At 37.9% G+C, this 25399-nt stretch overlaps 4 protein-coding genes across 5 annotated transcripts; 1 reads left to right on the top strand and 3 right to left on the bottom strand.

Moving 5' to 3' along the window:
- Positions 1 to 4862: 4862 nt before the first annotated feature.
- On the bottom strand, positions 4863 to 7882 carry LOC104786202 (uncharacterized). Its single transcript, XM_087503548.1, has 4 exons — positions 7552 to 7882; positions 5832 to 6370; positions 5390 to 5734; positions 4863 to 5078 (listed from the first exon to the last, which is right to left on the bottom strand). The coding sequence occupies exons 1-4, from the start codon at positions 7880 to 7882 to the stop codon at positions 4863 to 4865; spliced, it is 1431 nt and encodes a 476-aa protein (XP_087359674.1).
- A 915-nt stretch (positions 7883 to 8797) lies between these two features.
- LOC104769583 (putative elongation factor TypA-like SVR3, chloroplastic) lies at positions 8798 to 13752 on the bottom strand. The gene is made up of 14 exons (XM_010493831.3): positions 13177 to 13752; positions 12851 to 12963; positions 12570 to 12773; positions 12310 to 12486; positions 12046 to 12198; positions 11599 to 11688; positions 11220 to 11354; positions 11000 to 11116; positions 10716 to 10867; positions 10560 to 10644; positions 10288 to 10382; positions 9641 to 9806; positions 9286 to 9481; positions 8798 to 9202 (listed from the first exon to the last, which is right to left on the bottom strand). Exons 1-14 carry the CDS (start codon positions 13376 to 13378, stop codon positions 9066 to 9068), a joined length of 2022 nt encoding a protein of 673 aa, XP_010492133.1. The 5' UTR covers positions 13379 to 13752; the 3' UTR covers positions 8798 to 9065.
- Positions 13753 to 13786: 34 nt separating this feature from the next.
- Positions 13787 to 18484, bottom strand: LOC104769582 (phospholipid:diacylglycerol acyltransferase 1). 2 transcript variants are annotated; one of them, XM_087504382.1, is made up of 6 exons: positions 17749 to 18484; positions 16708 to 16930; positions 16329 to 16612; positions 15329 to 15647; positions 14990 to 15249; positions 13787 to 14524 (listed from the first exon to the last, which is right to left on the bottom strand). In XM_087504382.1, the coding sequence occupies exons 1-6, from the start codon at positions 18192 to 18194 to the stop codon at positions 14041 to 14043; spliced, it is 2016 nt and encodes a 671-aa protein (XP_087360508.1). In that variant the 5' UTR covers positions 18195 to 18484; the 3' UTR covers positions 13787 to 14040. The 2 variants fall into 2 exon arrangements, with proteins under 2 accessions (XP_087360508.1, XP_087360509.1); XM_087504383.1 differs by lacking the exon at positions 17749 to 18484 and adding an exon at positions 17045 to 17190.
- A 1337-nt stretch (positions 18485 to 19821) lies between these two features.
- Positions 19822 to 24916, top strand: LOC104769581 (magnesium-chelatase subunit ChlH, chloroplastic). Its single transcript, XM_010493828.2, has 5 exons — positions 19822 to 21611; positions 21705 to 21787; positions 21893 to 23695; positions 23788 to 24264; positions 24370 to 24916. Exons 1-5 carry the CDS (start codon positions 20207 to 20209, stop codon positions 24745 to 24747), a joined length of 4146 nt encoding a protein of 1381 aa, XP_010492130.2. The 5' UTR covers positions 19822 to 20206; the 3' UTR covers positions 24748 to 24916.
- The last annotated feature ends 483 nt before the right edge of the window (positions 24917 to 25399 follow it).

Below are 25399 nucleotides of genomic sequence, written 5' to 3'. Positions count from 1 at the left end.
GGGTATTTTCTTCAGGAATAACACTTGGGTCCCCTCTCAAGTCAGTTTGTTTCTCATGTTGATTATCTTCTTTAGATACCTAGAAATGTTGTAAATTTTGTTTAATACTATTTAAAACACTAGCAAAAAGCTCTTTAAAATACTTTTTAAAATGATTTTAAAAGGAATTAAGTTTTTATTTCACTTACAAATTCACTTTGAGAAGCTGGTACTTCCTCTTCTTCAAAATCGGGGGCAGAGGCTCGTACTTCCTCTTCTTGAAATGAAGTGGCAGAGGCTTGTACTTCCTCTTCTTGGAAAGCAGTTCCAGAGGCTGGTACTTCCTCTTCTTGGAAAGCAGTTGCAGAAGCTGGTACTTCCTCTTCTTCAAATGCAATTGTAGAGGCTGGTACTTCCTCTGCCGAGGTTGGTACTTCCTCTTCTTGAAATGCCCTTGATTCCCATTGTGGTGTTGCAGCAGCAGTAGTGATCCCCACATGATTCTCCAGTCTCACTAATCTTTTGTGAGTAAGTTGACATGTTTTTAAAATCATGTCAATTTTCTCACTAAAAGATATTCTTTTTTTTTTGTTAGTTTGATTCAAGAATGGCCCTGCAGCTTCTCTCACACGCTTTTTTTGATTTTGTTCTCCCTTTTCAACTTGAATAAATCCTTGAATCCATTCCTCCTTAGTCATCCTATAGCCTTGGATTACAAGTTTAACAACTTCGTCAAAATCCTTGTCTTCATCATTCGGTGGCATAACCAAATGGCTATATTCATCGGGATCACCAACAATTGTTTTCACTTCAAACTGCAAAGAAAAATCGATTCATATTATATATCAAAAGTCTTATATAGATATTGTAAAACCTTTTAAAACTCTTTTATAACTCTAGAAATCCCTTGTAAATCCGTTGTAAAGTCTTGTAAACCAGTTTAAAACACATTGTAAATCTAAATTACATTACTAACATTTTTTAAAAAGGGTTTACAATGTGTTTTAAAACTGTTGGAAAACAAAAAAAAAATAGTTCTATAGAAGTAATGGTACCTTGCAAGACTCGAAAACAAATTTTATTTCATTGAATTTTGGGGAAGATGTCTTTTGCCATTGCAAGATTAGTGGGAGATGTTGATTTTGCCTTGAAATGCTTTCCCTAACACCAAAATGTTCCCCTAGCTGTCGAACTGAAGATAACAACCAGATTTGGATTGCAAATGGAAAGCCAGTCATTCCATACTGTTTCTTTGCCAACGTTCCCACAGTCATTTGTTTCACATCTCTCACTAATGATTCGTAAGCAATTTCACCCCAAGGATACTTACAGAAATTCTCAAAACTACTGGCTCTCAGCAAATTCTTTAAGGGAAGTTGAACTGCTGGATTTTGAGCTATCAATATCCCCTCCACTAGTATCAAAGCACCTAATCTAATTCTTTCCTCAGCTTTCATGTCTTTTCCTTTAACTTTCAAAGTACCAAGAAGACGTTTGCAGGTCATTTTATCATTCATCCACAAATCTTTTTTCGATGTAACAGTACCTGATGGAATAGTGCCTACGGGAAGGCCTGTTGTAATGACGAATTCCCTTAGCGAAAATCGCATAGGTTGATCATCAAATGCAAACCAGAGCTCGTTTTTCGCAGACAAAATCCTCCTCTGCAGTAAGTGGTGGACCAGTTGACTCGAGAAGTTGATATTTTCCCGATTAACAAATTCTATAATTGGACCCAAGAAAGACTTCTCTAACTTCTGGAACTCTTTTCTTTTTAATGCATTCTTTATAGTCGCCAAAACAGCTTGCTCTGAAGAATATTTAGTAACTCTTTCTAATGTATCTCCCTCTGTGCCTGGCGTGATTAATCTTTTTGGAAAGCACAGTTTCTTCGCAGAATATTCAAAATTACTCATATCGCAAAACCTGTCAACATTGTTTACAGAGAACATATTCAAGACATGCACCCAAGATCCCTTATAAATCCTATTTTAAAACCAATTTAAAACTTTTTAAAGACATTGATAAATTTCCAACCTTCGTATTCCGAGTTCACCAAAACATCATAAAATTTCATATTGAAATAGAAACTGAAGTCAAAATTAAATTCCAAACCAAACTTACAAATGGGAGAAGAAGAGACGACGAATTCGAATAGAGGACTGAGAGGAAAAACGAGGGAGAAGAAGAGTTCGTAATTCGACAAAGAGAAATTGCAATTTGAAGTCCTCGCGTACCCAATCAGCCGACTCCTACTTTCAATCCGACGATTTCGTGTCTGCAATCCGACGAAATCGAGAACCCAATTTAAGCAAATACAGATTTGAGTGAATTTCGCGACTTTCAACCTCCCAGACGGAAAACTATACTTTTTGAAAGAGAAACCCTTGCTTTTAGGGACAATTGATACAGGGGGGGAGTGAAGGTTATATTTTTGCTATTGGGCCTAGGACTAGGGCTTTCACCCTTATTATACAAAAACATTGTAAAATCATTTAAAATATAGTATTAAAACCATTTAAAAGTTTTTACAAGCGTTTTAAAACGGATTTTAAAAGGTTAAAAGGGTTTGTTTTGGGTATTTCAATGAATTTAAAGGATTTACAAGTGTTTTAAAACGTATTTTAAAAGGATTAAAAGAGTTTTTTGGGTATTTCAATAAATTTTATAGGATTTTACAAGAGTTTTAAAATGTTTTTAAAAGGATTCGGAAATGATAAACAACGTTTTAAACTTCATTGTAAATACCTAAAAGTTAAACGAAGTATATATATAAAAGGAGTAACTTAACATATTTTTAGAATAGTGTCACAGTAAAAAAACTAAAATATTGTTCTTGATGCAATAAGCTAAAGCACCATTCCTGCGATCACGTTCATATACCAGCAAGATGCAAACTTCCATTATCCTAGTCATTTTGTAATTCTGCAAATACAAAAGTTGCAATACAAAAGTTGTTAACCCATCTAAAACCAGTTTAAATAACCATGTAAAAACCTACACTGACCTGCAAAGATATCAACTGCCATTTTCTTCCGTAAATCACCAATTGACTCATTTTTAAGATTGCCATGTGTTGTTATGCTCATAGCCAAACATTCGATTGTCTTCAGCATGAAGACACCACTATCTTCAATCTTATCAACCTATCAAGAAAAAACAAAGTGAAGAGTCCAAAGTATTTACAGAGACCATATCAAAAAACTAGAAAACAAGCTCAATAGTATTTACCTGAGGTATGCAATTTATAATACTGATTCTGAATGGAGATTTCTCTGTATCATTTTTCATCCCAAACTTCTTCTGGGCAATATAAGGCATTGCAACAGCATATGCACCCACCTGTTTGTCTTTAATTTTGTTGGTGTAGAAATGCTTGCCTAAGTCGTAGATAATCAACTCCTTCTTCTCCAAATTGATCATCAATGGCATCCAAAGCCTTTCCTTAACCAACATTGGCGCCAATATTTTGTTTGTAGGTGCTTCCTTGAAGAGTTGACTGAATCCTTCTTCAGGGAACTCATATTCGTCTTTGTTGTCAACGAATATTGAGTAATATTCATCAATCTCTCTCAAAAAAGAAGTTTCAGCCAATGTCAATGCTTTGCTTTTAAAGAAGTGCGGATGACTTTCTTCTCTTCTGCTTAACAACTTCACAACTGTATCAACATGCTAAACAACAACAAAAAACAGATTAGAACAAGTCTTGTTTTCAAATATTTCATATAAATAAGTTCAGACCCGGTCACACATCATCTTGTAAACCAATTTAAACACATTGTAAATCTTTGAAAACGTTTAGAAGACATATTTTAATTCCTTTTAAAACCTTTTAAACCCTTTTAAAACCTTTTAAACCCTTTTAAAACTCTTTAAAACATTTTTAAAACCTTTTTAAAACCCCATGAAACAATAACAACACATTTGTAAAACCTTAAGCTTTGTAATCATACCATTGTTGTTAACGACTTCCCTGGCGTCTCTAGTGTTGTGAACCACTTGGCATCAACTTTTTTACCCAGAATTGTTAGTTGCCTACATCCAAAAATAAACAGAATAACCATGAATACTTACAAAACCATGAATACATCTGTTAAAAGACTAATTTGAACTTTTACTTTTGTTGCTAGAAACTAAAACTTACATTGTTTTCCTTGAATTCTTCCATTCACTAAATACTTCTAACCGGGTCTTATCAACGTTGGAAAAAGGATAAAGTATTGGGTCCTTCTTCTTCTCGGCCGTGTAAGGCGGCTGAGTGTGAATAGAAGGAATTGTATTTCGTTCACTTTTTCTTTGCACACCACCAACATCATCAGATTTACTCTTCTTTTTCTGTGGCTTTACAAAACAAAAAAATTTCGCACTTTATATCGATACACTGGAAAACATTTTAAATATCTCATAGAAATAATTAAGTTAGATACATACCCCTTCTCTAGCTTGAATATCAGCATCTGGATTGTCACTTGGTTTACGCTTCTTCCTCTGTAGTGCCTCAAGATAATCACAATTTTTTGTAAAACATTTAATAAAATGTATAACAATTTCTACAACTAGTTACTAACCTCTTTTCTGTTCATAACATCATCATCACCATCATTGCTTTGCTTACACTTTCTCTGCAGTTCATCATTTTCTTGGTTTACTTGATGAAATCTTTTAAAATACTCATAACAACTATATAAAAAATTAATGATTTACCTGTTTTCTCTCTCTCAAAACTCTCTTCTTACTGCTTGCTCCCTTCTCTTTATCCATGCTTTTATCTTTTTCACTAACCTCATCTTCTTCAGAAAGAAGATCAAATTTTGGTGTAGAAGGACGTGGAGAAGGAGATTTATCCTTCAAAGATGATAACAATTGTGGTTTACAACAGGCTTTTAAAAGGATATTTGAGAACTTATAAAAATACTAGATATATGTACCTTTGGTGTTTCTTCAAAGTAATTACCATCATCACCACCAGTTTTTTGAGTGTTTTCATCATCTGCAGCGTAGCTCCCATCTTGTGTGTTTGACGGACGGACAGAATCTGCAGACTGGCTTTCTACGAAATCTTCTCTAGCAATATCTCCATCAACATTTTGTTTGCCAGCCTGCCACAAAACAAAAGAACATATAACAACATCATTTTTAAGGTTTTACATTCTGTTTCAAAAGGGTTTTAAAAGGTTTAAGTCACTATGGTTGCCCTTTAATCAGTGTTATGTTGTAAATCCGTTAAAAACACTTTTTAAACAGAAAAACTTTTAAAATAGATACTGACCTCTTCATTTATAACCTCTTCATTTCTATTCTGTCCATCTTCATCTTCGTGAGACTGCAAAGGGAAAAGAAAAAAAAAGAACCTCAGTTTAAAGAGTTTAGTGTCCAATATATGTGAAAAGGTGCGATCTTGTAATCTTACTTCTTTATCCTTATCTTCTCCTGATGTGGTTTTGACAGCTTCTTCAATGGCTTCTAGTCTTTTGTTGAAGTCATCTAACATAAAGAGGATTATGTCAAGTTTTTCTGAATCTGACAAATTTTTCTCCATTTTCTCTTGTTTCTCAAAGACTGGCAATTTTTCCCCCATTTTGTCACCCAACTCTCCCAAAGCATAGTAAATATCAACTAATCTAGAAGACCATTCTTCTTTCTTCAACCTATAGCCTTTCATAACCAAGCCAATAACTTCTTCAAAATCATTGTCATCTTTATCAACCAAATGCTTATATTCTTGTGGATCTCCAATTATTGTTTTGACTTCAACCTACAAAAATAATCAAAATCCATCAAAACAAAACTCATCAAATATAGATAACCAATGAATAATCAAAACTACACTTTTAATAGAATTCAAAACTTACACAAGTTGCTTTCTTAATAGCTTCAACAATATCATCAAACTTTGTATATCGACTTGATTGCCAGTTGAGAATCAGTGGATAAAATGTTCTGGAAAAATTACATCTTCTCGCAAATGTATCACCAAAAATTGGAACAGCACTCAAGGCCCATATATATAATGCCATGGGAAATCCCTTGACACTATACTGACCTTTTGACCAAGAATCTTTATCGAATTTCTGAATGCATGTGGCGAGAATGTTATACGCTTCCTTGCCCCATGGTTGGGCTGTATACATCTCGAAATCCGATGCATGCTTAAGCCTAGACAGAGGTATCTTCTCTAATGAATATGGTGTCATCAAAATACCTTCTGTTAATACCACTGCAGCGAGGCATTCCTTTTCCTTGTCATCCAAAGGTTCTTCACCCTCTTCCGGTTCATTAAATAGTCGATATTGAAGTTGAGTTAAAGTGTAATCTCCTCTCACCGCCCAAGAATATGGTTCACTAATTGGATCTTTGCTTGGTTCTCTATGAATAGGTTCGCATTGAATCCCTATGTTTAATAAAACAATGATGTTAGTTTGTTCAAACTTGCCTAATATAAACTGTTTCTAAAACCCTTTTAAATCCCTTTTAAAAGAGTTTTTAAAGGGTTTTAAAACTTCTAAAACGGGAAAACCCCTTTTACAATAGTTTTAAAAGGTTTTAAAAAGGTTTTAAAACCCTTTTACAATAGTTTAAAAGGTTTTAAAAAGGTTTTAAAACTTTTAAAACTTTTAAAACCCCTTTACAATATAAACCCTTTTACAATATAAATTGTTTGTATTAAAAGGTTTAAAAGGTTTTAAAAAGGTTTTAAAACCCTTTTAAAACCCTTTTACAATAGTTTAAAAGGTTTTTAAAAGGTTTTAAAACTTTTAAAACGGGAAGAACCCTTTTACAATAGAGTTTTAAAAGTGTTTTAAAAGAGTTTAAAAGAGTTTTAAAAGAGTTTTAAAAGGGTTTAAAACTTCTAAAACGGGAAAACCCCTTTACAATATAAACCCTTTTACAATATAAACTGTTTCTAAAACCCTTTTAAATCCCTTTTAAAAGAATTTTAAAAGGGTTTTAAAACTTCTAAAACGGGAAAACCCCTTTTACAATAGTTTTAAAAGGTTTTAAAAAGGTTTTAAAACCCTTTTAAAACCCTTTTACAATAGTTTAAAAGGTTTTAAAAAGGTTTTAAAACTTTTAAAACTTTTAAAACGGGAAGAACCCTTTTACAATAGAGTTTTAAAAGTGTTTTAAAAGAGTTTAAAAGAGTTTTAAAAGAGTTTTAAAAGGGTTTAAAACTTTTAAAACGGGAAAACCCCTTTACAATATAAACCCTTTTACAATATAAACTGTTTCTAAAACCCTTTTAAATCCCTTTTAAAAGAGTTTTAAAAGGGTTTTAAAACTTCTAAAACGGGAAAACCCCTTTTACAATAGTTTTAAAACCCTTTTACAATAGTTTAAAAGGTTTTAAAAAGGTTTTAAAACTTTTAAAACTTTTAAAACGGGAAGAACCCTTTTACAATAGAGTTTTAAAAGTGTTTTAAAAGAGTTTAAAAGAGTTTTAAAAGAGTTTTAAAAGGGTTTTAACGGGCTTTTAACAATTTTAAAGTTTAAAGGGGTTTTAAAAGGTTTTAAAAGGGTTTTAAAAGGGTTTTTAAAAGGGTTTTAAAACCATTGCAAACACTTTATAATTACCTGTTGTAAGGAAGAACTCTCTCAAGGAGAACCGAAGAGGTTGCATGTCCACTGTAAACCATAAGTTTCTCCCTCTTGTCTTCAGCTTTCTCAGCATCAAGTAGTGGAATATTTTCCCAGAAAATCTGATGTCTCTGGCCGAAAGTTCGATGATGTGCCCAAGGAAGGAAGATTGAAGCTTCGTGAAAGATGCTTTTCCTAATGCATGTTTAACTTTGGCAACTAGGCTTAAGTCCGAATGTTGACATATGTTTGCTCCAACAATTGGTTCTAAACCCATACCATATGTTGGTTCTGGTAGTGCAAGGGATTCAAAATCACTTGATGCCATCTGTTAAAGAAACACACTTAATTAGACTTTTCAACGGATTAACAAGAGTTTTAAAAGGGTTTTTAAAAATCAACATCACACGTTATCGATCTGAAGTCATCTTATCAACACACTTTATCAACATAATTCAACTACGACCGATCTAAAAATTGATATCAAATAGTTTAACAGGGACTTTCTAAAATCCAAGAGATAACAAAAATCCAAATTTACAAGTCTTTACTAATTTCAAATCCATATCAAACACAATTATCGATCTGGAATGCATCAGATCTGAATCTGGATCGATATCAAAGAAACTGAAGGGGCTATTAAAAACTGTTTTAAAAGAACATAAATCCAAATTTAAAAGAGTTTACATATTCCAAATTGATATCAAAGAAATCTAAAAGCCCTAAATTTAAAAAAGCGATAGTCTAAATTGATAAACCCAGAAAGAAACAAAGAAAGAATGAACCTGCCTGCGATAGAACCAGAATCAATGTCGGGAATTACGTGTACGAGAGACGAAAGCGCAGAATCGCCGCGAAGAAGGATCGAGAATCGCCGCGAAGAAGGATCGAGAATCGCCGCGAAGAATCGCCGATGAACGAAGGAGAGAAGATCGTCGGTTGAGGAAGGAGAGAAGCACGGCGAAGTGGAGAGAAAATTAGGTTTCCTTCATTAAGGGTAAAAAAGTCTTTTTCACCAAAAAAATGGATACCCTTAAAAATGGGCCCTTCCCAAGGGCATTTTTAAAAAGTGGAAAGAAAAAAGGGCATTTTTGCTTTTTCCCCGAAAAAAAAGCTTTCTTAATGCGGTTTCAGCGTTGTTGTGAAAAAAGACTTCTTGTAGCATTTTCATATTTTGTTTCAAATCTAGCCTACACTTACTTACATACAAAGTACCAGTTAGATAGACAAATACATGCCTGAATGCATCTCAACTTAGGTTTCACGCAACCATATTTGCTACTGGTAAGTTTAGAAGTTTTACAACTTATGTTTCCAATGATCAAAGGGCATGGTGTTTTTCCAAAAAAAATAAACATTAATTGGATTACACGAGGACTCACCCTTTGCTATAAAGAATAAGACTATGTAGTATAATCATCAAAACAAAGCCTATAAATAACACTAGAAACTAGCTTTCACTTTTTCTTCCATTTTCCTTCAAAACCCAGCTGCAAAAATGGGTTATTTTTTTACTGCCTGCCTTTCTTTGCCATTTTAGGATTCTTGCACATCCTAATACTCTGAGGTGTTACCTCCACTAGTTCATCCTCTTCAATGTATTCAATGCAGTCGTCCAGACTATAAGTTAAGGGAGTGTCAAGTACCACTGTAATTGAGAAAGGGAGATTTGTGAGCACATGAATCTGAAACTTTCACACAAGTTAAGATACATAAATATATATGAAATACCTGTTACATCTTTGTTGGACCGTATGTTTGTTGCTGCCTTCTTCTTGCAGATATTAAGGCCCAAGTCACCAGGTCTCTGGTGAATACCAACTATCTGACCTTTGTATACATCCACTCCTGCACTTACAAACATTTGCCCTCTCTCTTGCGCACTCGCCAGAGCATACGATGTTGATGTTCCATCTTCAAAGGCAACCTGTAAGACCCACTTTCCTATTCAGAAACCACAAATAAACTACCGAAATGGTATATGTTTCATCAAAAGTTTACTTCTCATATTTTGTGACCATTTTCGAACAATCAAATTATAAGGATTTTGCTAATTCGTGGAACCTAACTCAACTTTCCAACTTACCAGTGAACCCAGATCACGGGTGCTAATATCACCAGCCCAAGGTCCATAACTGTCAAATACAGTGTTAAGGATAGCTGTCCCTCGAGAAGCTGTTAAGATTGCGTTCCTCAATCCAAGAAGTCCACGTGTTGGGATTTTGTACCGCAGAAAGGTTGTTCCTTCGGATCTGTCATTCAGGATTCACATGCATAGTTAGATTAATCTTAAAGCTGCAAAGTCTAGATATACCAAGTAGCTTATCTGGAAAAACAACACTCAAACGCCTCAAAAACATACACACAAAAATCACTACTGAATGAGAAATTAACATGACATCAGGTATTTTTGTTCTCGTATAAATGCAGTTCAGCTGTAGGAAAGCATTTTCATGGCTCTGTTTGACCAAAGGGTTTTCAAAGCAGTAACAAGTCTTGCTCATGTTCATATGGTGATTCAAGTCAGCTAATATGACCAAACTGCTGTTATAAGCAACCAAAGGACATTACCAAAACAAGTCTTAATCAGTTAGTTCCCACCACGATTAAAATGTTCCTTACCATTAAAACGAGCAGTCTTGACACAAAATCATTATCAAGAGGCAGGAGAAACTATGCGCACTCAGAAACTTGCATATAAAATAAAGAGATGGCAAGAGAAACAATACATACCCTACACCCTGCATATCAAACATCTGTCCACGCCTTTTGCCAAGAAGTTCAACAACAGGCCCCATGTGAGCCTCTGGTACTTCAACAGTTGCTATCTGAATTAGTGGATTTTGAAGTTAGATAGGGCGTTTGGGAAATAATTCACGAAGCAAAAGTTCTTTTCAGTGAGCAGACAATGAAAGCAAGGATAATCAAATCAAATTGATATCATGGCCTCATAAGTTGCTGCTAATATCTTTGCTAGAAAACTAGTAGGTCAGTCCAAAACTTACCTCATATGGCTCCAGCACTTTATCATTAACCTTTTTGTTGATAACTTTCGGGGGCCCTACCATAAATTCATATCCCTCTCTTCGCCTAGAACATATTACCGTTCAGCTACTATCAATTCGAAATATGAAAGGAATGATGGCCAGTGAAGTACTTACATGTTTTCTATCAGGATGGTAATGTGTAGTGTACCACGTCCACTTACAATAAATGTGTCTGCTGTCTCACCATCTTCCACTTTCATAGCTAGATTTCTTTCAAGTTCACGGTTTAAACGATCTCGTAAGTTCCTGCTCGTTACATACTTCCCCTACACAAAAGGAAAGATAATTTATCCATGTTTATGACTTCCCTCTTAATATTTTGTAGCTATGCATTCATGGAAAATAGAGTAAGATAGAGATAGACTCATAACAGTATTATCAGCCATGATTCGACATACCTCACGACCAGAAAATGGAGAGGTGTTTACAGAGAAGGACATTTTCACAGTTGGCTCTTCTACTTTGATTGTAGGTAGAGGCTTCCCATGTACTTTATCAGCAATAGTCTCCCCTATCTGTAAATTAAGGGTATGCAAGGAAACCAATACGTTAAAACTCAATTAGCAATAAAAAGGAAAAATGACAAGTGGCTGAAACTATCCATGCTTATACGTGTACCTGAATGTTGTCTATGCCACATACAGCGCAAATATCTCCAGCTGCCACTGAATCAGTAGGTACTCTGTAGAATTTCTCGTATACAAAAAGCTCACTAACTTTTGCAAATCTACAGGAATCTTCAGAAGTGCACACCTGTAAAGTTATACCCAATAAGTCTACTATAAACCATATCAATTCTACAAGAAGTTGGTGAGTTCGTATTGGATTCTTGCTGATTCGTAAGGTTTTGCGGTCATCCCCCAATCAGTTACGTCTTCGACGTATTTCATCACAAGATTTAATGAATTTAGAAACTTAAGGTGATAGTTTTTATATGAGCCCACATCATTTATGTCCCATAACATAGGAATAAGTTCAAGATTGATAAAAGTGTTACCCTGACATCCATTCCTTTGCGGAGTACCCCTGCGTGTAGTCGTCCAATAGCAATGCGTCCTTTATGCTCATCATACTCAATATTTGTGGCCTGAACAAAAAGAAGAAACATGTTAGTTGCATACATGTGAATTATCTATTCAACTAGATTGTTTGGTTCATTGAAATTTCTTTAACATTTTGGTTTGAGGAATATCCCAGTGCAGTAAACCAGAAGGCTTATTACTTATAATGTGATAAGTTCCTCAATTTGACCGGGTGTGAACTTAGACACAAGCCACAAATTGTTCTCCTTTTTCAGAGTGCCATTAGTTTCTTGGATTTAAGCTTTAGCAAGTGACTGCTTTTAGTTGGTGAGAGACTATATGTGCAAGATAGCTTTTTGGCACTAGCTGGAAACAAACACATAAAACATGAAACGAAAGGTAAGATAATCACAATAACTCACAAGCATCTGCAGTGCACCATCTTTTTCAATATTTGGCCCAGGTACACATCTGATTATAGCTTCGAACAGGGGTCCCAGGTCTTCTGCAAGGTCATCTGGAGAAAGTCCCGCCTTTCCTTTAATCCCACTAGCATATATCGCTTGGAAATCACACTACACCCCACACAAAAATATCATTAAGATTAGTCTCATAAAAGTATACTAAAATTATATTAGTCACGCGAGATACCAAACAAGGAATAGACAAACCCAAATCAACAATACCTGTTCATCTGTAGCATTCAGTTCAATAAAGAGTTCAAATGTGGAATTGACAACAAATTCAGGACGAGCAGAGGGCCTGTCAATCTTGTTAACGACTACGACAACAGCATGTCCAAACTCAAGAGCCTTCTTTAAAACGAACCTTGTCTGGGGCATAGGTCCCTCAACAGAGTCAACCTAAGAAATTGAGGAGAGGAAAGTGAGGAATACAGAACACAAAAAAGTTTCTTGTAAAGCATTGAGAGAAAGCAACATATTACCACAAGAAGCACTCCATCAACCATGTTCAAAACACGCTCCACTTCACCCCCAAAGTCAGAATGGCCAGGAGTATCTATAATATTTACTTTAGTATTTTTGTAAGTGATAGAGGTATTTTTGCTAAGAATAGTGATTCCTCTTTCACGCTCAAGGTCATTTGAGTCCATGATCCTCTCTTGCATGACTTGGTTATCTCGGAAAACCTGCAAAAGTAATGTATGGGTTTATAAAGTTTCTCAGGTTGGATAAAAACAAACCTAATGCCATTATATGCGGTTACCTTTGCTTGCCTAAGCATAGAATCAACCAAAGTAGTTTTGCCGTGATCAACATGAGCTACGATTGCTATATTCCTCACGTCATTCCTCCTATCCAACTGCTTCTTCTTCACCTCTATTGGCATAACATAACAAAGTGATTTTGTTTAGAGAACAAAATCAACCACAAAACGATATAGAGTGAACTTTAACCTAAGTGTAATTCTTAGAACTTTGATTGATTAAGTATCTTATTATCATTTCAAAAACTCGTTCGTTTGATTGAACTAGACCGAAATCAATTTGCAGCAATAAAACTATCTGAAGAGATACGAGAAGAAAAAATAACCGGAGGCTGGTTCGGCGGTTGAGGCGGAGCAAGTGATAGGACGAGGAAGCGGACGACGGGTAGGGAATCGGAGAGGTCGCCCCCCTGGTTTAAGCGCGGAAGCGAAGCTAACGCCGAGCACTTGTTGCTTGTGAAGCAGAGGAGAAGCTTGTCTCCTCAAAACCGCTGGAGAAGCGGAGGAAGTACTCAAGCTGAGCTCCATTACAATTCTCAATTCTCTCCGCCGCGAAACAGAGGAGAGGGAGAATAGAGATTGTGAGAAAGAGATAGAGAGAGAGAGGGCTTAGTGGATATATTTGGTTGGAGAGGAGGAGAAGCTGAATAGCTGATTGTTTTATTCCGAGGATTGCATTAAGAAGAAGACTGCGCGCAGTAGAGGGACCAGGTTAAGCCACGTCTACCACTCCTTGGACTTATCGATTTCCCAACTTGACTTACTCAAGGCAATGGTAAGTGGTAACGAGCTTTTCTAGGCCTTTAAGTGACGTAGTTGAATCGTTCATGTGTGGTTGCATTTCAGAATTAACAAATTCTACATGGTGCTATGCGTAGAATCATTCTCTACGCTAAGTGTGTAACCCATAAATTGATGCTTTCAACATGATAAAAATAACATGGCGAAGCAAGTTTCGTATTATCATCGTTTCTGAGGGACCAAACCATCAAATAGGAGGATTGTATAATTTACATCAATAAGAATATAATGAAACGTATTGAGGATACTTCATCACCAAATTATCATTCTCAGTCTTCTTCTGACTTGTGAGCATCATGGTGTTGTTGATGTTGTTGATGATGATGATGATCTCTCTTGAAAGTATTGGATTCACAAATGCTGACTGCTTTTTTAAGAGATGAGGATATTCACAGCTTCAGGTCTATTCGGTCGGACCATTCATATATGCCAGAGTAGACCTGGTCATGTCCTATATCAGATCCGTTACCTCCTGCGGCAACCCTCATGATATCCTCTATCAACGCAAAGTTTCCCATTATATCGACATGAGCTCCACTCTGTGTTCCCCGCCCTTCCAGCAGGTTCGCAGGCGGAGAGTGATTGTATTCTCTAACGTAAGTCTTGATTCCCGAAGGGTTGAATCTTGTCTTGCCACGCCATGCTTTGGCACACATGTACCCGGAACTTAGGACCGGTACTGTTTCATCCCCATCCACATTGTAAACCCCTGCTTTCAGACAGCTATCTTCGTCCTCCTCGTGAGCAGAAGTGAAGATCTGAAAAGGGATGCAACTGTCAGGTGACTGGTTAAGCTTGTATACGTATGCTCGTTCTGTTGGTATCCCAACTCCGTACAATGAGAAGATTTCCATTTCAGGAGCATTGGGTAATCTGAAACAGGAGAACAAACCAAACTGAGTATTTATTTCAATAAGTTAGCCAGAGGATAAATGATGATCCTAATGGGATAGAGAACAATTATATTTCAGGTCTCACAGGGATGATTAACTGACCAACAAATACACATAAGATGCTCCGACTAGTTCCAGGTTATAGCTGGTAAATCCCAGAAAGTGAAAGAGAGTCTACTACACTCCTTTTAAACTAGAAGGTGGTAATAAGGGTGGGGTTTTCAGCCAATTAATATATTTGTCATGTCAAAGCCACCTTTCAGCTGCCTCTATAAGCAAGTTTATCAACTTTGTAACCTCAATATAACTGACCAAGCTTTTTCGAGTAAGACTCAAATAGCTTTATTATCTTGGAGCCTAAAACCATATCTAATAAGAAGGAAAATAAAAGACTGATAATGCGTCAAGACGAAGCAAAGAGTTCGTATCAAAATAAACCACTTACTTTGTCTCCAACGGATTTGACCAATATTTGGGATCTTTATACTTGGGGTCATCCAAATCATCAGCAATTCCATAAGAGAAATGAGCGGAACCACGCGCCATCATCTTAGGAGCAACATAATGTAGTAGATCTATAACTGCATCAGCAGTGTAGACCTTATACTCAGCAATAGCTTTGATCCCTGCAATTCCCATATCATGGTACTCTGTCCACACGTCACGACAGGTGTGATTTGGGAAACTCTGACCTTTGACCGCACCCTTCACCAAGTAAAATGTATAGATTATTCATCACTTTATCACAAACGGTACATAGTTTATACGATTTAAATGTCCTTACCCGAAAATCAATATTATTAATCTCAGATGATGCAGCCTCTGCTATATCTTTCCCAAAAGATATCATCCTTCCATAGTTCACAGGCTTTATCTTGGAAACTCCATTTTCACCTGCTTCACCACAAGTCTCGTTTCTCTTTTGCTTTTTCCCGCAGCAGGTGTGGCCTTTCTCCGGCGACCAATCAAGACCGCCCCATATTGTGTCACCTCCCTTCGGTAACATAGACATTGTTGAGTCCCATGTGCGTGTCATTCTCATTATATGCTGCAAGGTCTGAAGTCTAAATATATCGGTGTCTAAGAACCCTGGAGCAATCGCTCTGCAATTTCAAAGACAGTAAAGTTCTATTAAGGAACCAAGCGACTAAAAGTCTAACTAATCCAACGATTCTGTAGTTAAGCAGAAATTAAAGACCATAGCTGCACATACAGAAAGATTTAAAGACACATAAAGTAACATTAATTGGTAAAGAATGTAAGCATGGAAGCTCAAGCGCTTTCCAGAGCAAAATTCAATGTCTCCATGACAGTATGATGAATGTTTTCGTCAACGCTAAGAAACTGATAAGACGCTGACTTTCAATATTTCTTCAAGTAGTTCTATACTTAATTTGCCTAAAAATAATCAGGCATTTCTTTGTCGCACTTGCAAAGACAGTTATTAGTATTAAGTTAGGCAATCATTGCTCAAAAAGAAGATGAGCACAGCATTGAAAACAGTAAAATCATATAAATAATATAGTACATACATACCAACTCGACATTTACTTACATGAAACTGAAAGTATCCTAGTTCACTCGACTATCTTAACCATCATTATCATTTATCAAATTCTCAAAAGAGTTCCAATTTCACAGGCAGCAAAAATAATCAACCAACGTCAATATTGTAGCAGCTATAATACAGCACTGTTCGTAGAATTGATATCTAGTACTAGTAGTAGCATAAATTTGAGTTCTAGATGTTCTAATCATCTTAAGCACAAGCAGATATTCAATACCTGGCAACTGCGACATCCTTTGCTTCAGCAGAGAAAAGCCCAGAAACAGCTTTTGGAACACCAAGAAACGGTCCACCAATGTTCATTACAGCCTTTATATATTTCGCACACCAATTTGGCCCACCCCCACCACCCATTGGAGCTGGCTCCTCAACCCATTTCATAAAATGTAGAAAATACAGGACCCCCATGGAATGCGGAACAATAACTGCTTTTTTTCCACCGTTGGTAGAAACCATCAACTCTATATTACTTTTCATACGGCTGAGAGTCTGGTCACGCACCTATTAGTTCAACAAGAAACAAATTTAAGCCGTAAGTGATGCAGAAAGAAACGTGGCATCAACCAGAACAATAGAAAGAATTATGAGAAAAGAACCTCAGTGTTCTGAAACGAAAGCCTCCAGTCATAAGCAGCCATATACATGTTTTTTTCTTCATATCCAATATGTGCAAGGTTAGCAATCAGCACAGCCCAGACAAAGTAGCCAGGAGCAAAGTAGTCAGCAGCAACGAGTCCTGATACAGCTCTCACTCTAATACCTTCAGGATCCAACCCAGTTTCATTGTCAAGTGACATGTGTTCCACCCAACATAGAGGCCTAAATCAAAGAGATCATCAGTTAGTTAAGATACTATCAATTCCCATCTCTAACATAGCAAAAGAAAAAAGAAGAAAGATGCAGATCGTAACAAATAAAACAGATGTAACCCACAAGATGGTTTTTAAAAAGTAATCTATAGCAGGCTAGAGAGGAGTTCATAGATGGATAACAGAAAGAGGATGAAGGAAATTCAAGACATATATAACTAGACTCAGATGCTGAAAACTTTGAAAATCACATATTCAGTTATCAGAAATAATTTGAGAAAAGCACGTTGAGCTAATGAAAGACACAAAAGAAACTAGCTTTAATTGTACATGTGCATAGTTGACTAATAAAGCAACAGTCCTCTATCACAGCTTAAATTAAACACACTTTTCACAGATGTATTTGGAACTTCTCTATTCCTAACAGAGTAACAGAAACATAAAACACTACTTCCCTATACGCAACACTCAACTTGACAGTAAGGGAACAACTTGTTATCAACGGAATCTACAGCTTGTCTAGCAACAGATTTAGTAATAAAATGACTTGAAAATTCCAAGGCAGCTGCATATTAAGATCTAAAAGTTTAACAAAAGTAAATGTATTCATTCCCTTGTGACTTAGCTTCAAACCCAAATTTGGTAATTGCGTTCCCATACACGCAAACACAAAACACAACAAAAAACACGATTCTTAAAGAAGATAGCCTTTCACATCTAAAAAAGCGCCTTATAAAGAGTAAGACGCAAGCAGCAAGTGCGTGATCTCATCAGATCCAACCCAAATCCCAATATATAAGAAGAAAAGAGTGAGAATTTTGAGCTCACCTTTTATAGACTTCACCAAAAGTACCTCCCCACAAACGTTTTCTAAACAACCCATCAGCGCACTGTTTACCTTCCCAAAGCTCAAGCCCACCAGTAACAATCCCAGGGATGAACACAACGGGATGCTGCGCCTTAAGACCTTCTTTCTTAAGCTTCACACCAGGCGGGTCGGGTAAAGGACCCGTGATTCGCTCCGTTACATACTGAGGAAAGCTCGCAGGCATTGCGTTGTAAAGAAAGAGGAGAAACCACCATGTGACACACACACAGCCAATGAACCAACAACATGAATCGACACATGACCACTTCCCTCCTCCGTTAGATTTCTTATGGGTTTTCGAAGAAGAAGAAGATTCATGAGGTGGTTTCTTCTGGGAATCCTCATCGGCGTTCACCACCTCTTCAGATGGCGGCGTCTGTGGCTTTTTCCGGTGAATAAGAGGCATCCCCCTTGTCACTTAGACGAAGCTATGGACTTTGTCAATCTCTTGGACGAACCGAGATTAGGGATATTTTTTAGATCAATCGAGAGAGACAAAGAGAGCTCTGCTTCGCTGCGAATTTCTGATACCAATCAAAAATCAAATTTTGTTTCTATTTGTTTTTTTTTTGTTCGACTTTTCTGTTTTTTTTTTTCTATTCGTTCTGATAATTCCAATTTCCAAGGGACTCGGACCGTATCCGTATGGGCAAAAACTTGACCACTTGGTTCTGGTTGCGGTTCAAGGGTCAACCTAAGACCCGTCCGATCCGTTTCGTTTGATTTCATTGTTTAGTTTAGTTTAGTCCGTAACAATTTTTTTAATCACCTATTTAACACGCCGCTTCCGTTTTAATTGTATTTTTTTTACAACTATAATAATCAGTTTTAAGTATTTGGACCTTAATTATGTTTAGAACACATGACACAAGTCCACAAGCCCATGACGTTAGCCCACACTCCCAAGGTTGACCTTTTTTTTGTGTGTGCTTGTTAACTGTGGGATGTACGATGGGTGGCTTATTCGAACCAGACTAGGTTGGACACACTAGTTAAATACTACAAACTGCACCAAAAGCCTATTGCAGCCAAACATCATTTATCACCAAACTGGTGTTGGTTCGAATTGCAAGAAGAATTTTTGCTATCCTACCTTGGGATAAATTAGGTTGATGAGCCTACTACAAGAACCTAAATCAACTAAACCTTTCTACCCTTTATAATATAATATGGAACCTAGAACTCATTTTTGATGATGAAAATTGAAATAAAGATTAAGAGGGAAAAGACAGGGAAAGAAACATGAAACCCTTAAGGAGAAACTCAACCTTGAAGGAAAAAAATTCATATTTCATTATCGTCAAATTAAATCGTGAATTAAAGAAATTGTCATTCGTTTATCTTCACCCTAGCTACTATTCAACTTAAGATATGTTATCGTGTGAAATTGAAACCTTAAGCTTAAGATTCATAAGAGAATTGAACCAGAGTAAGAAAAGGATGTTCAAATGTGATGCAACGACTATCTAGTACAAACTGCAATGCTACATGGCCATCTACATTTACTTATAATCTTAAAAATCTAATTTAATATATACTTTCAGATAAATTTTCTATATGGTTGTCAAAAGAAAAACTAAATCTTCGATATGGTGAAATTGATAAGATTTCACTTCCATCTTTTATGAACACACTTGGATGATGATGATGATGATGATGATGAAATTTAAATGCATCAATGCATTTCTAGAATTTTACAACTAAAATTTTGATTTTTTAAATATATTTCTTATGAGTCTTATAGTTATTATTTGTTTTTCCGCATTTATTAGTTGGTCTTTGTATGTGTTTTTTTTCTGAATACAATAAAAAAAAAAATTACTAGTGGGCAAATAGTAGAGTGGACCAAGCTAAACCAAAAAAACTATACATATTTTGTGCGGGCCGGATTGGACCGGCTACCCCAAATTAGTATGCCTAATAAAAAAAAAAAGTATCGTCATAGGAAAAAAATCTTTTACATGGCTGAAACCGCAAGCACGATCATCTCGAGACAGCAACATAAAACTTATCAACTAAAAAACAAAGATAATAAATCACTCCAATATCTCTACTACACTCCTAAAAACCATGAAATATGAATAGAAATCTAAATGAGCCAATCACAAGGCAGCAAAGTCCATCTCATTGTGTCCTAAGCGGATATACATCCAACCAAACTCGACCTCACAAGTAGAGTCCCCCTCTTGTGTCCACGTGTCCTTCCCTCCCACCACTTACCTTCAAAACCATCGCTGCTTTTTTAGTTCCCTTCTTCCGAAGCGTTGCTTTTGGAACAGAAGAACTCAAAGTGTGTAAGACACAAACCAAACTAAACCAGAAGAGATAGAGAGATCTCTTCTCTCAATTCTCTCAATTCTCAATCTCTTCTCTTTGGTTACAACTCTGTAGAAAAATCTATCTAGCAGCCAAAAAAAAATGGCTTCGCTTGTGTATTCGCCATTCACTCTATCCACTTCTAAAGCAGAGCATCTCTCTTCGCTCTCTAACAGTACCAAACATTCTTTCCTCCGCAAGAAACAGAGATCAGCCAAACCAGCCAAGTCCTTCTTCAAGGTGAAATCCGCGGTTTCTGGAAACGGTCTCTTTACACAGACGAACCAGGAGGTCCGCCGTATAGTTCCGATCAAGAGAGACAACGTTCCCACGGTGAAAATCGTCTACGTCGTCCTCGAGGCTCAGTACCAGTCATCTCTCACTGAGGCAGTCCAAACCCTCAACAAGACATCGAGATTCGCATCCTACGAAGTCGTTGGGTACTTGGTTGAGGAGCTTCGAGACAAGAACACTTACAACAGCTTCTGCGAAGATCTTAAAGACGCCAACATCTTCATCGGTTCTCTGATCTTTGTCGAGGAATTGGCGCTTAAGGTTAAAGATGCTGTCGAGAAGGAGAGAGACAGGATGGACGCAGTTCTTGTCTTCCCTTCCATGCCTGAGGTAATGAGACTGAACAAACTCGGATCTTTCAGTATGTCTCAATTAGGTCAGTCAAAGTCTCCTTTTTTCCAACTCTTCAAGAGAAAGAAACAAGGCTCTGCTGGTTTTGCCGATAGTATGTTGAAGCTTGTTAGGACATTGCCTAAGGTTTTGAAGTACTTGCCTAGTGACAAGGCTCAAGATGCTCGTCTATACATCTTGAGTCTACAGTTCTGGCTTGGAGGGTCTCCTGATAATCTTCAGAATTTTGTTAAGATGATTTCTGGATCTTATGTCCCGGCTTTGAAAGGTGTCAAGATCGAGTATTCTGATCCGGTTCTGTTCTTGGACACTGGAATCTGGCATCCACTTGCTCCAACCATGTACGACGATGTGAAGGAGTACTGGAACTGGTATGACACTAGAAGGGACACCAATGACTCACTCAAGAAGAAAGATGCAACGGTTGTTGGTTTGGTCTTGCAGAGGAGTCACATTGTGACCGGTGATGATAGTCACTATGTGGCTGTTATCATGGAGCTTGAGGCTAGAGGCGCTAAGGTTGTTCCTATTTTCGCAGGAGGGTTGGATTTCTCTGGCCCTGTTGAGAAATATTTCGTTGATCCGGCGACAAAACTGCCCATCATTAACTCTGCTGTCTCCTTGACCGGCTTTGCTCTAGTTGGTGGACCTGCAAGGCAGGATCATCCGAGGGCTATCGAAGCCCTAAAGAAGCTTGATGTCCCTTACCTTGTGGCTGTACCACTTGTGTTCCAGACGACTGAGGAATGGCTAAACAGCACACTTGGTCTGCATCCCATCCAGGTGGCACTGCAGGTTGCCCTCCCTGAGCTTGATGGAGCCATGGAGCCAATCGTTTTCGCTGGTCGTGACCCTAGAACAGGTTAGTCCACTTATGACCATATTTCATATTTCAGAATTGGCATTATAATTGTGGGAATGTTTTCTTATGGAAGAGGTTTAACAATTGCTGCAGGGAAATCACATGCTCTCCACAAGAGAGTTGAGCAACTCTGCATCAGGGTGATTCGTTGGGGTGAGCTCAAAAGAAAAACTAAGGTATTGTATTATACTACTCACCCTTAATAAAATCACACTCCTTGATGACTTTCTCGACAACCGTGTAATGTATGTTCTCATGAATCAACTCTGGCTTCATTGCAGACTGAGAAGAAGCTGGCGATCACTGTTTTCAGTTTCCCACCTGATAAAGGAAATGTAGGGACTGCAGCTTACCTCAACGTCTTTGCTTCCATCTACTCAGTCTTGAAAGACCTCAAGAGAGATGGCTACAATGTTGAGGGACTTCCTGAGAATGCAGAGACGCTTATCGAAGAAATCATTCATGACAAGGAGGCTCAGTTCAGCAGTCCTAATCTCAACGTAGCTTACAAAATGGGAGTCCGCGAGTACCAAGAGCTCACTCCTTATGCCAATGCATTGGAAGAAAACTGGGGGAAACCTCCAGGGAACTTGAACTCAGACGGAGAGAATCTCCTGGTGTTTGGCAAAGAGTACGGTAACGTTTTCATTGGCGTCCAACCGACGTTTGGGTATGAAGGTGATCCCATGAGGCTGCTTTTTTCCAAATCAGCCAGTCCTCATCATGGTTTTGCTGCTTACTACTCTTATGTAGAGAAGATCTTCAAAGCTGATGCAGTTCTTCATTTTGGAACACACGGTTCCCTCGAGTTTATGCCCGGGAAGCAAGTGGGAATGAGCGATGCTTGTTTCCCAGACAGTCTTATCGGTAACATTCCCAATGTGTATTACTATGCAGCCAACAACCCCTCTGAAGCTACCATCGCAAAGAGGAGAAGTTACGCCAACACCATCAGTTATTTGACTCCTCCAGCTGAGAATGCTGGTCTATACAAAGGACTGAAGCAGTTGAGTGAGCTCATATCATCGTACCAGTCTCTGAAGGACACAGGGAGAGGTCCACAGATTGTCAGTTCCATCATCAGCACTGCTAAGCAATGCAATCTTGACAAGGATGTGGATCTTCCAGATGAAATGGCGGAGTTGTCAACTAAAGAGAGAGATTCTGTGGTTGGGAAAGTGTATTCCAAGATTATGGAGATTGAATCAAGGCTTTTGCCTTGCGGGCTTCACGTCATTGGAGAGCCTCCATCTGCCATGGAAGCTGTGGCCACATTGGTCAACATTGCTGCTCTAGATCGCCCGGAAGATGACATTTCATCTCTTCCTTCTATATTAGCTGAGTGTGTTGGGAGGGAGATAGAGGATGTTTACAGAGGAAGTGACAAGGGTATCTTGAGTGATGTAGAGCTTCTCAAGCAGATCACTGATGCCTCGCGTGGTGCAGTTTCCGCCTTTGTGGAAAAAACGACAAACAGCAAAGGACAGGTGGTTGATGTGTCTGACAAGCTAACCTCTCTTCTTGGGTTTGGAATCAATGAGCCATGGGTTGAGTATTTGTCCAACACAAAGTTTTACCGGGCCAATAGAGACAAGCTCAGAGGAGTGTTTGCTTTCCTTGGAGAGTGCCTAAAGTTGGTGGTCATGGACAACGAACTCGGGAGTCTAATGCAAGCTTTGGAAGGCAAGTATGTTGAGCCAGGCCCTGGAGGTGATCCTATTAGAAACCCTAAGGTCTTACCAACCGGTAAAAACATCCATGCCTTAGATCCTCAGGCTATTCCTACAACTGCAGCAATGGCAAGTGCCAAGATTGTGGTAGACAGGTTGGTAGAGAGACAGAAGCTAGAAAACGATGGGAAATATCCAGAGACCATTGCGCTTGTTCTCTGGGGAACTGACAACATTAAGACATATGGGGAGTCTCTCGGGCAGGTTCTCTGGATGGTCGGTGTGAGACCAATTGCTGATACTTTTGGAAGAGTGAACCGGGTCGAGCCTGTGAGCTTAGAAGAGCTAGGAAGGCCTAGGATCGATGTTGTTGTTAACTGCTCTGGTGTCTTCCGTGATCTCTTTATCAACCAGGTAAATAGAGCAAAGCATTCACTCTTCTTTCATTTAGATTCTTGTTGGTTAGTAGTCTCTCATGGTGCTTCTTTCTTGAATGGTTTCAACAGATGAACCTTCTTGACCGTGCAATCAAGATGGTGGCTGAGCTTGATGAGCCACTAGAACAAAACTTTGTGAGGAAGCACGCTTTGGAACAAGCAGAGACGCTTGGCATTGATATTAGAGAGGCAGCTACACGAGTTTTCTCAAACGCTTCAGGGTCTTACTCATCCAACATCAATCTTGCTGTTGAGAACTCTTCATGGAACGATGAGAAACAGCTTCAGGACATGTATCTGAGCCGTAAATCGTTTGCGTTTGATAGTGATGCTCCTGGAGCAGGAATGGCTGAGAAGAAGCAGGTCTTTGAGATGGCTCTTAGCACTGCAGAAGTCACGTTCCAGAACTTGGATTCTTCCGAGATTTCCTTGACTGATGTGAGCCACTACTTTGACTCTGACCCAACTAACCTGGTTCAGAGTTTGAGGAAGGACAAGAAGAAACCGAGCGCTTACATTGCTGACACAACAACTGCAAACGCTCAGGTGAGTGAAGTTTTCCCTGTATTCTTCATGCATTTACTGTCTATGGACTATAGTTTGGTTGGATATCGAACACATTCCTTACGGTACATTTTGAATATGGCACAGGTGAGGACATTGTCTGAGACAGTGAGGCTGGACGCAAGAACAAAGCTGTTGAATCCAAAGTGGTATGAAGGAATGATGTCAAGTGGATACGAAGGAGTTCGGGAGATAGAGAAGAGACTGACCAACACCGTGGGATGGAGTGCAACGTCCGGTCAAGTAGACAACTGGGTCTACGAGGAGGCCAACACAACTTTCATCAAAGACGAGGAGATGCTTAACCGTCTCATGAACACTAATCCCAATTCCTTTAGGAAAATGCTTCAGACTTTCTTGGAGGCCAATGGTCGTGGCTACTGGGATACTTCGGAAGAAAACATTGAGAAGCTCAAGGACTTGTACTCGCAGGTGGAAGACAAGATTGAAGGGATCGATAGATAAATAATGGGAAGCCCATCTTCTTGTAAATGAACTCAAAACTTTTATATCTTTTTTTTTTGTGTATTATTTTCTACACCAACGACATCATCTCTCTGTGAATAAGAGAATGTTTTGTTTTGGCTGACATTTTCTGACTCTATATATGAATGTTGTGGAGTTCCTTCTTTCATCTCCTTTCTCATATTATATGGAACAAATAGCACTTTTCTTCATATTTTCCCTTATATGAAAAGCTTTTATATCTTCTTGAGTATCATATAGGCTCATTACATTTTGTGAACATTACTCTCGATACACATCTTCCTTAATTAAATTGGAAGGTTAAAAAAATTATGGGCAATGGATTTACTAAGCAAAGAAGAAGGGGAGGAGGTCACTGACTACACCGACAGTGGTACCAAATTAGTTACAAGAGACAATAATAAGTTCCTAGTCCTTGCTTTACTCGCAAGAAATTAATAGTAGCCATGAGTATGGGGATGGAGATCACACAGGTACAGTCACAATGACATGAGAAAATAAATTGTTTGATAGGAGGGCTGTGTATGTAAAGTTGTAAACCATATATATATATATATATATATATATATATACTATTAATGAATTGAAAACAATAATACAAGATTAACGAGTAGACAGAAAACAAAATAAG

The sequence above is a fragment of the Camelina sativa genome, chromosome 20, assembly GCF_030686135.1.
Source record: "Camelina sativa cultivar CO46 ecotype springtype chromosome 20, ASM3068613v1".
Classification (NCBI taxonomy): Eukaryota; Viridiplantae; Streptophyta; class Magnoliopsida; order Brassicales; family Brassicaceae; genus Camelina; species Camelina sativa.
The sequence above is the reverse complement of the archived record's forward strand: the minus strand, read 5'-3'. Positions and strand labels throughout refer to the sequence as shown.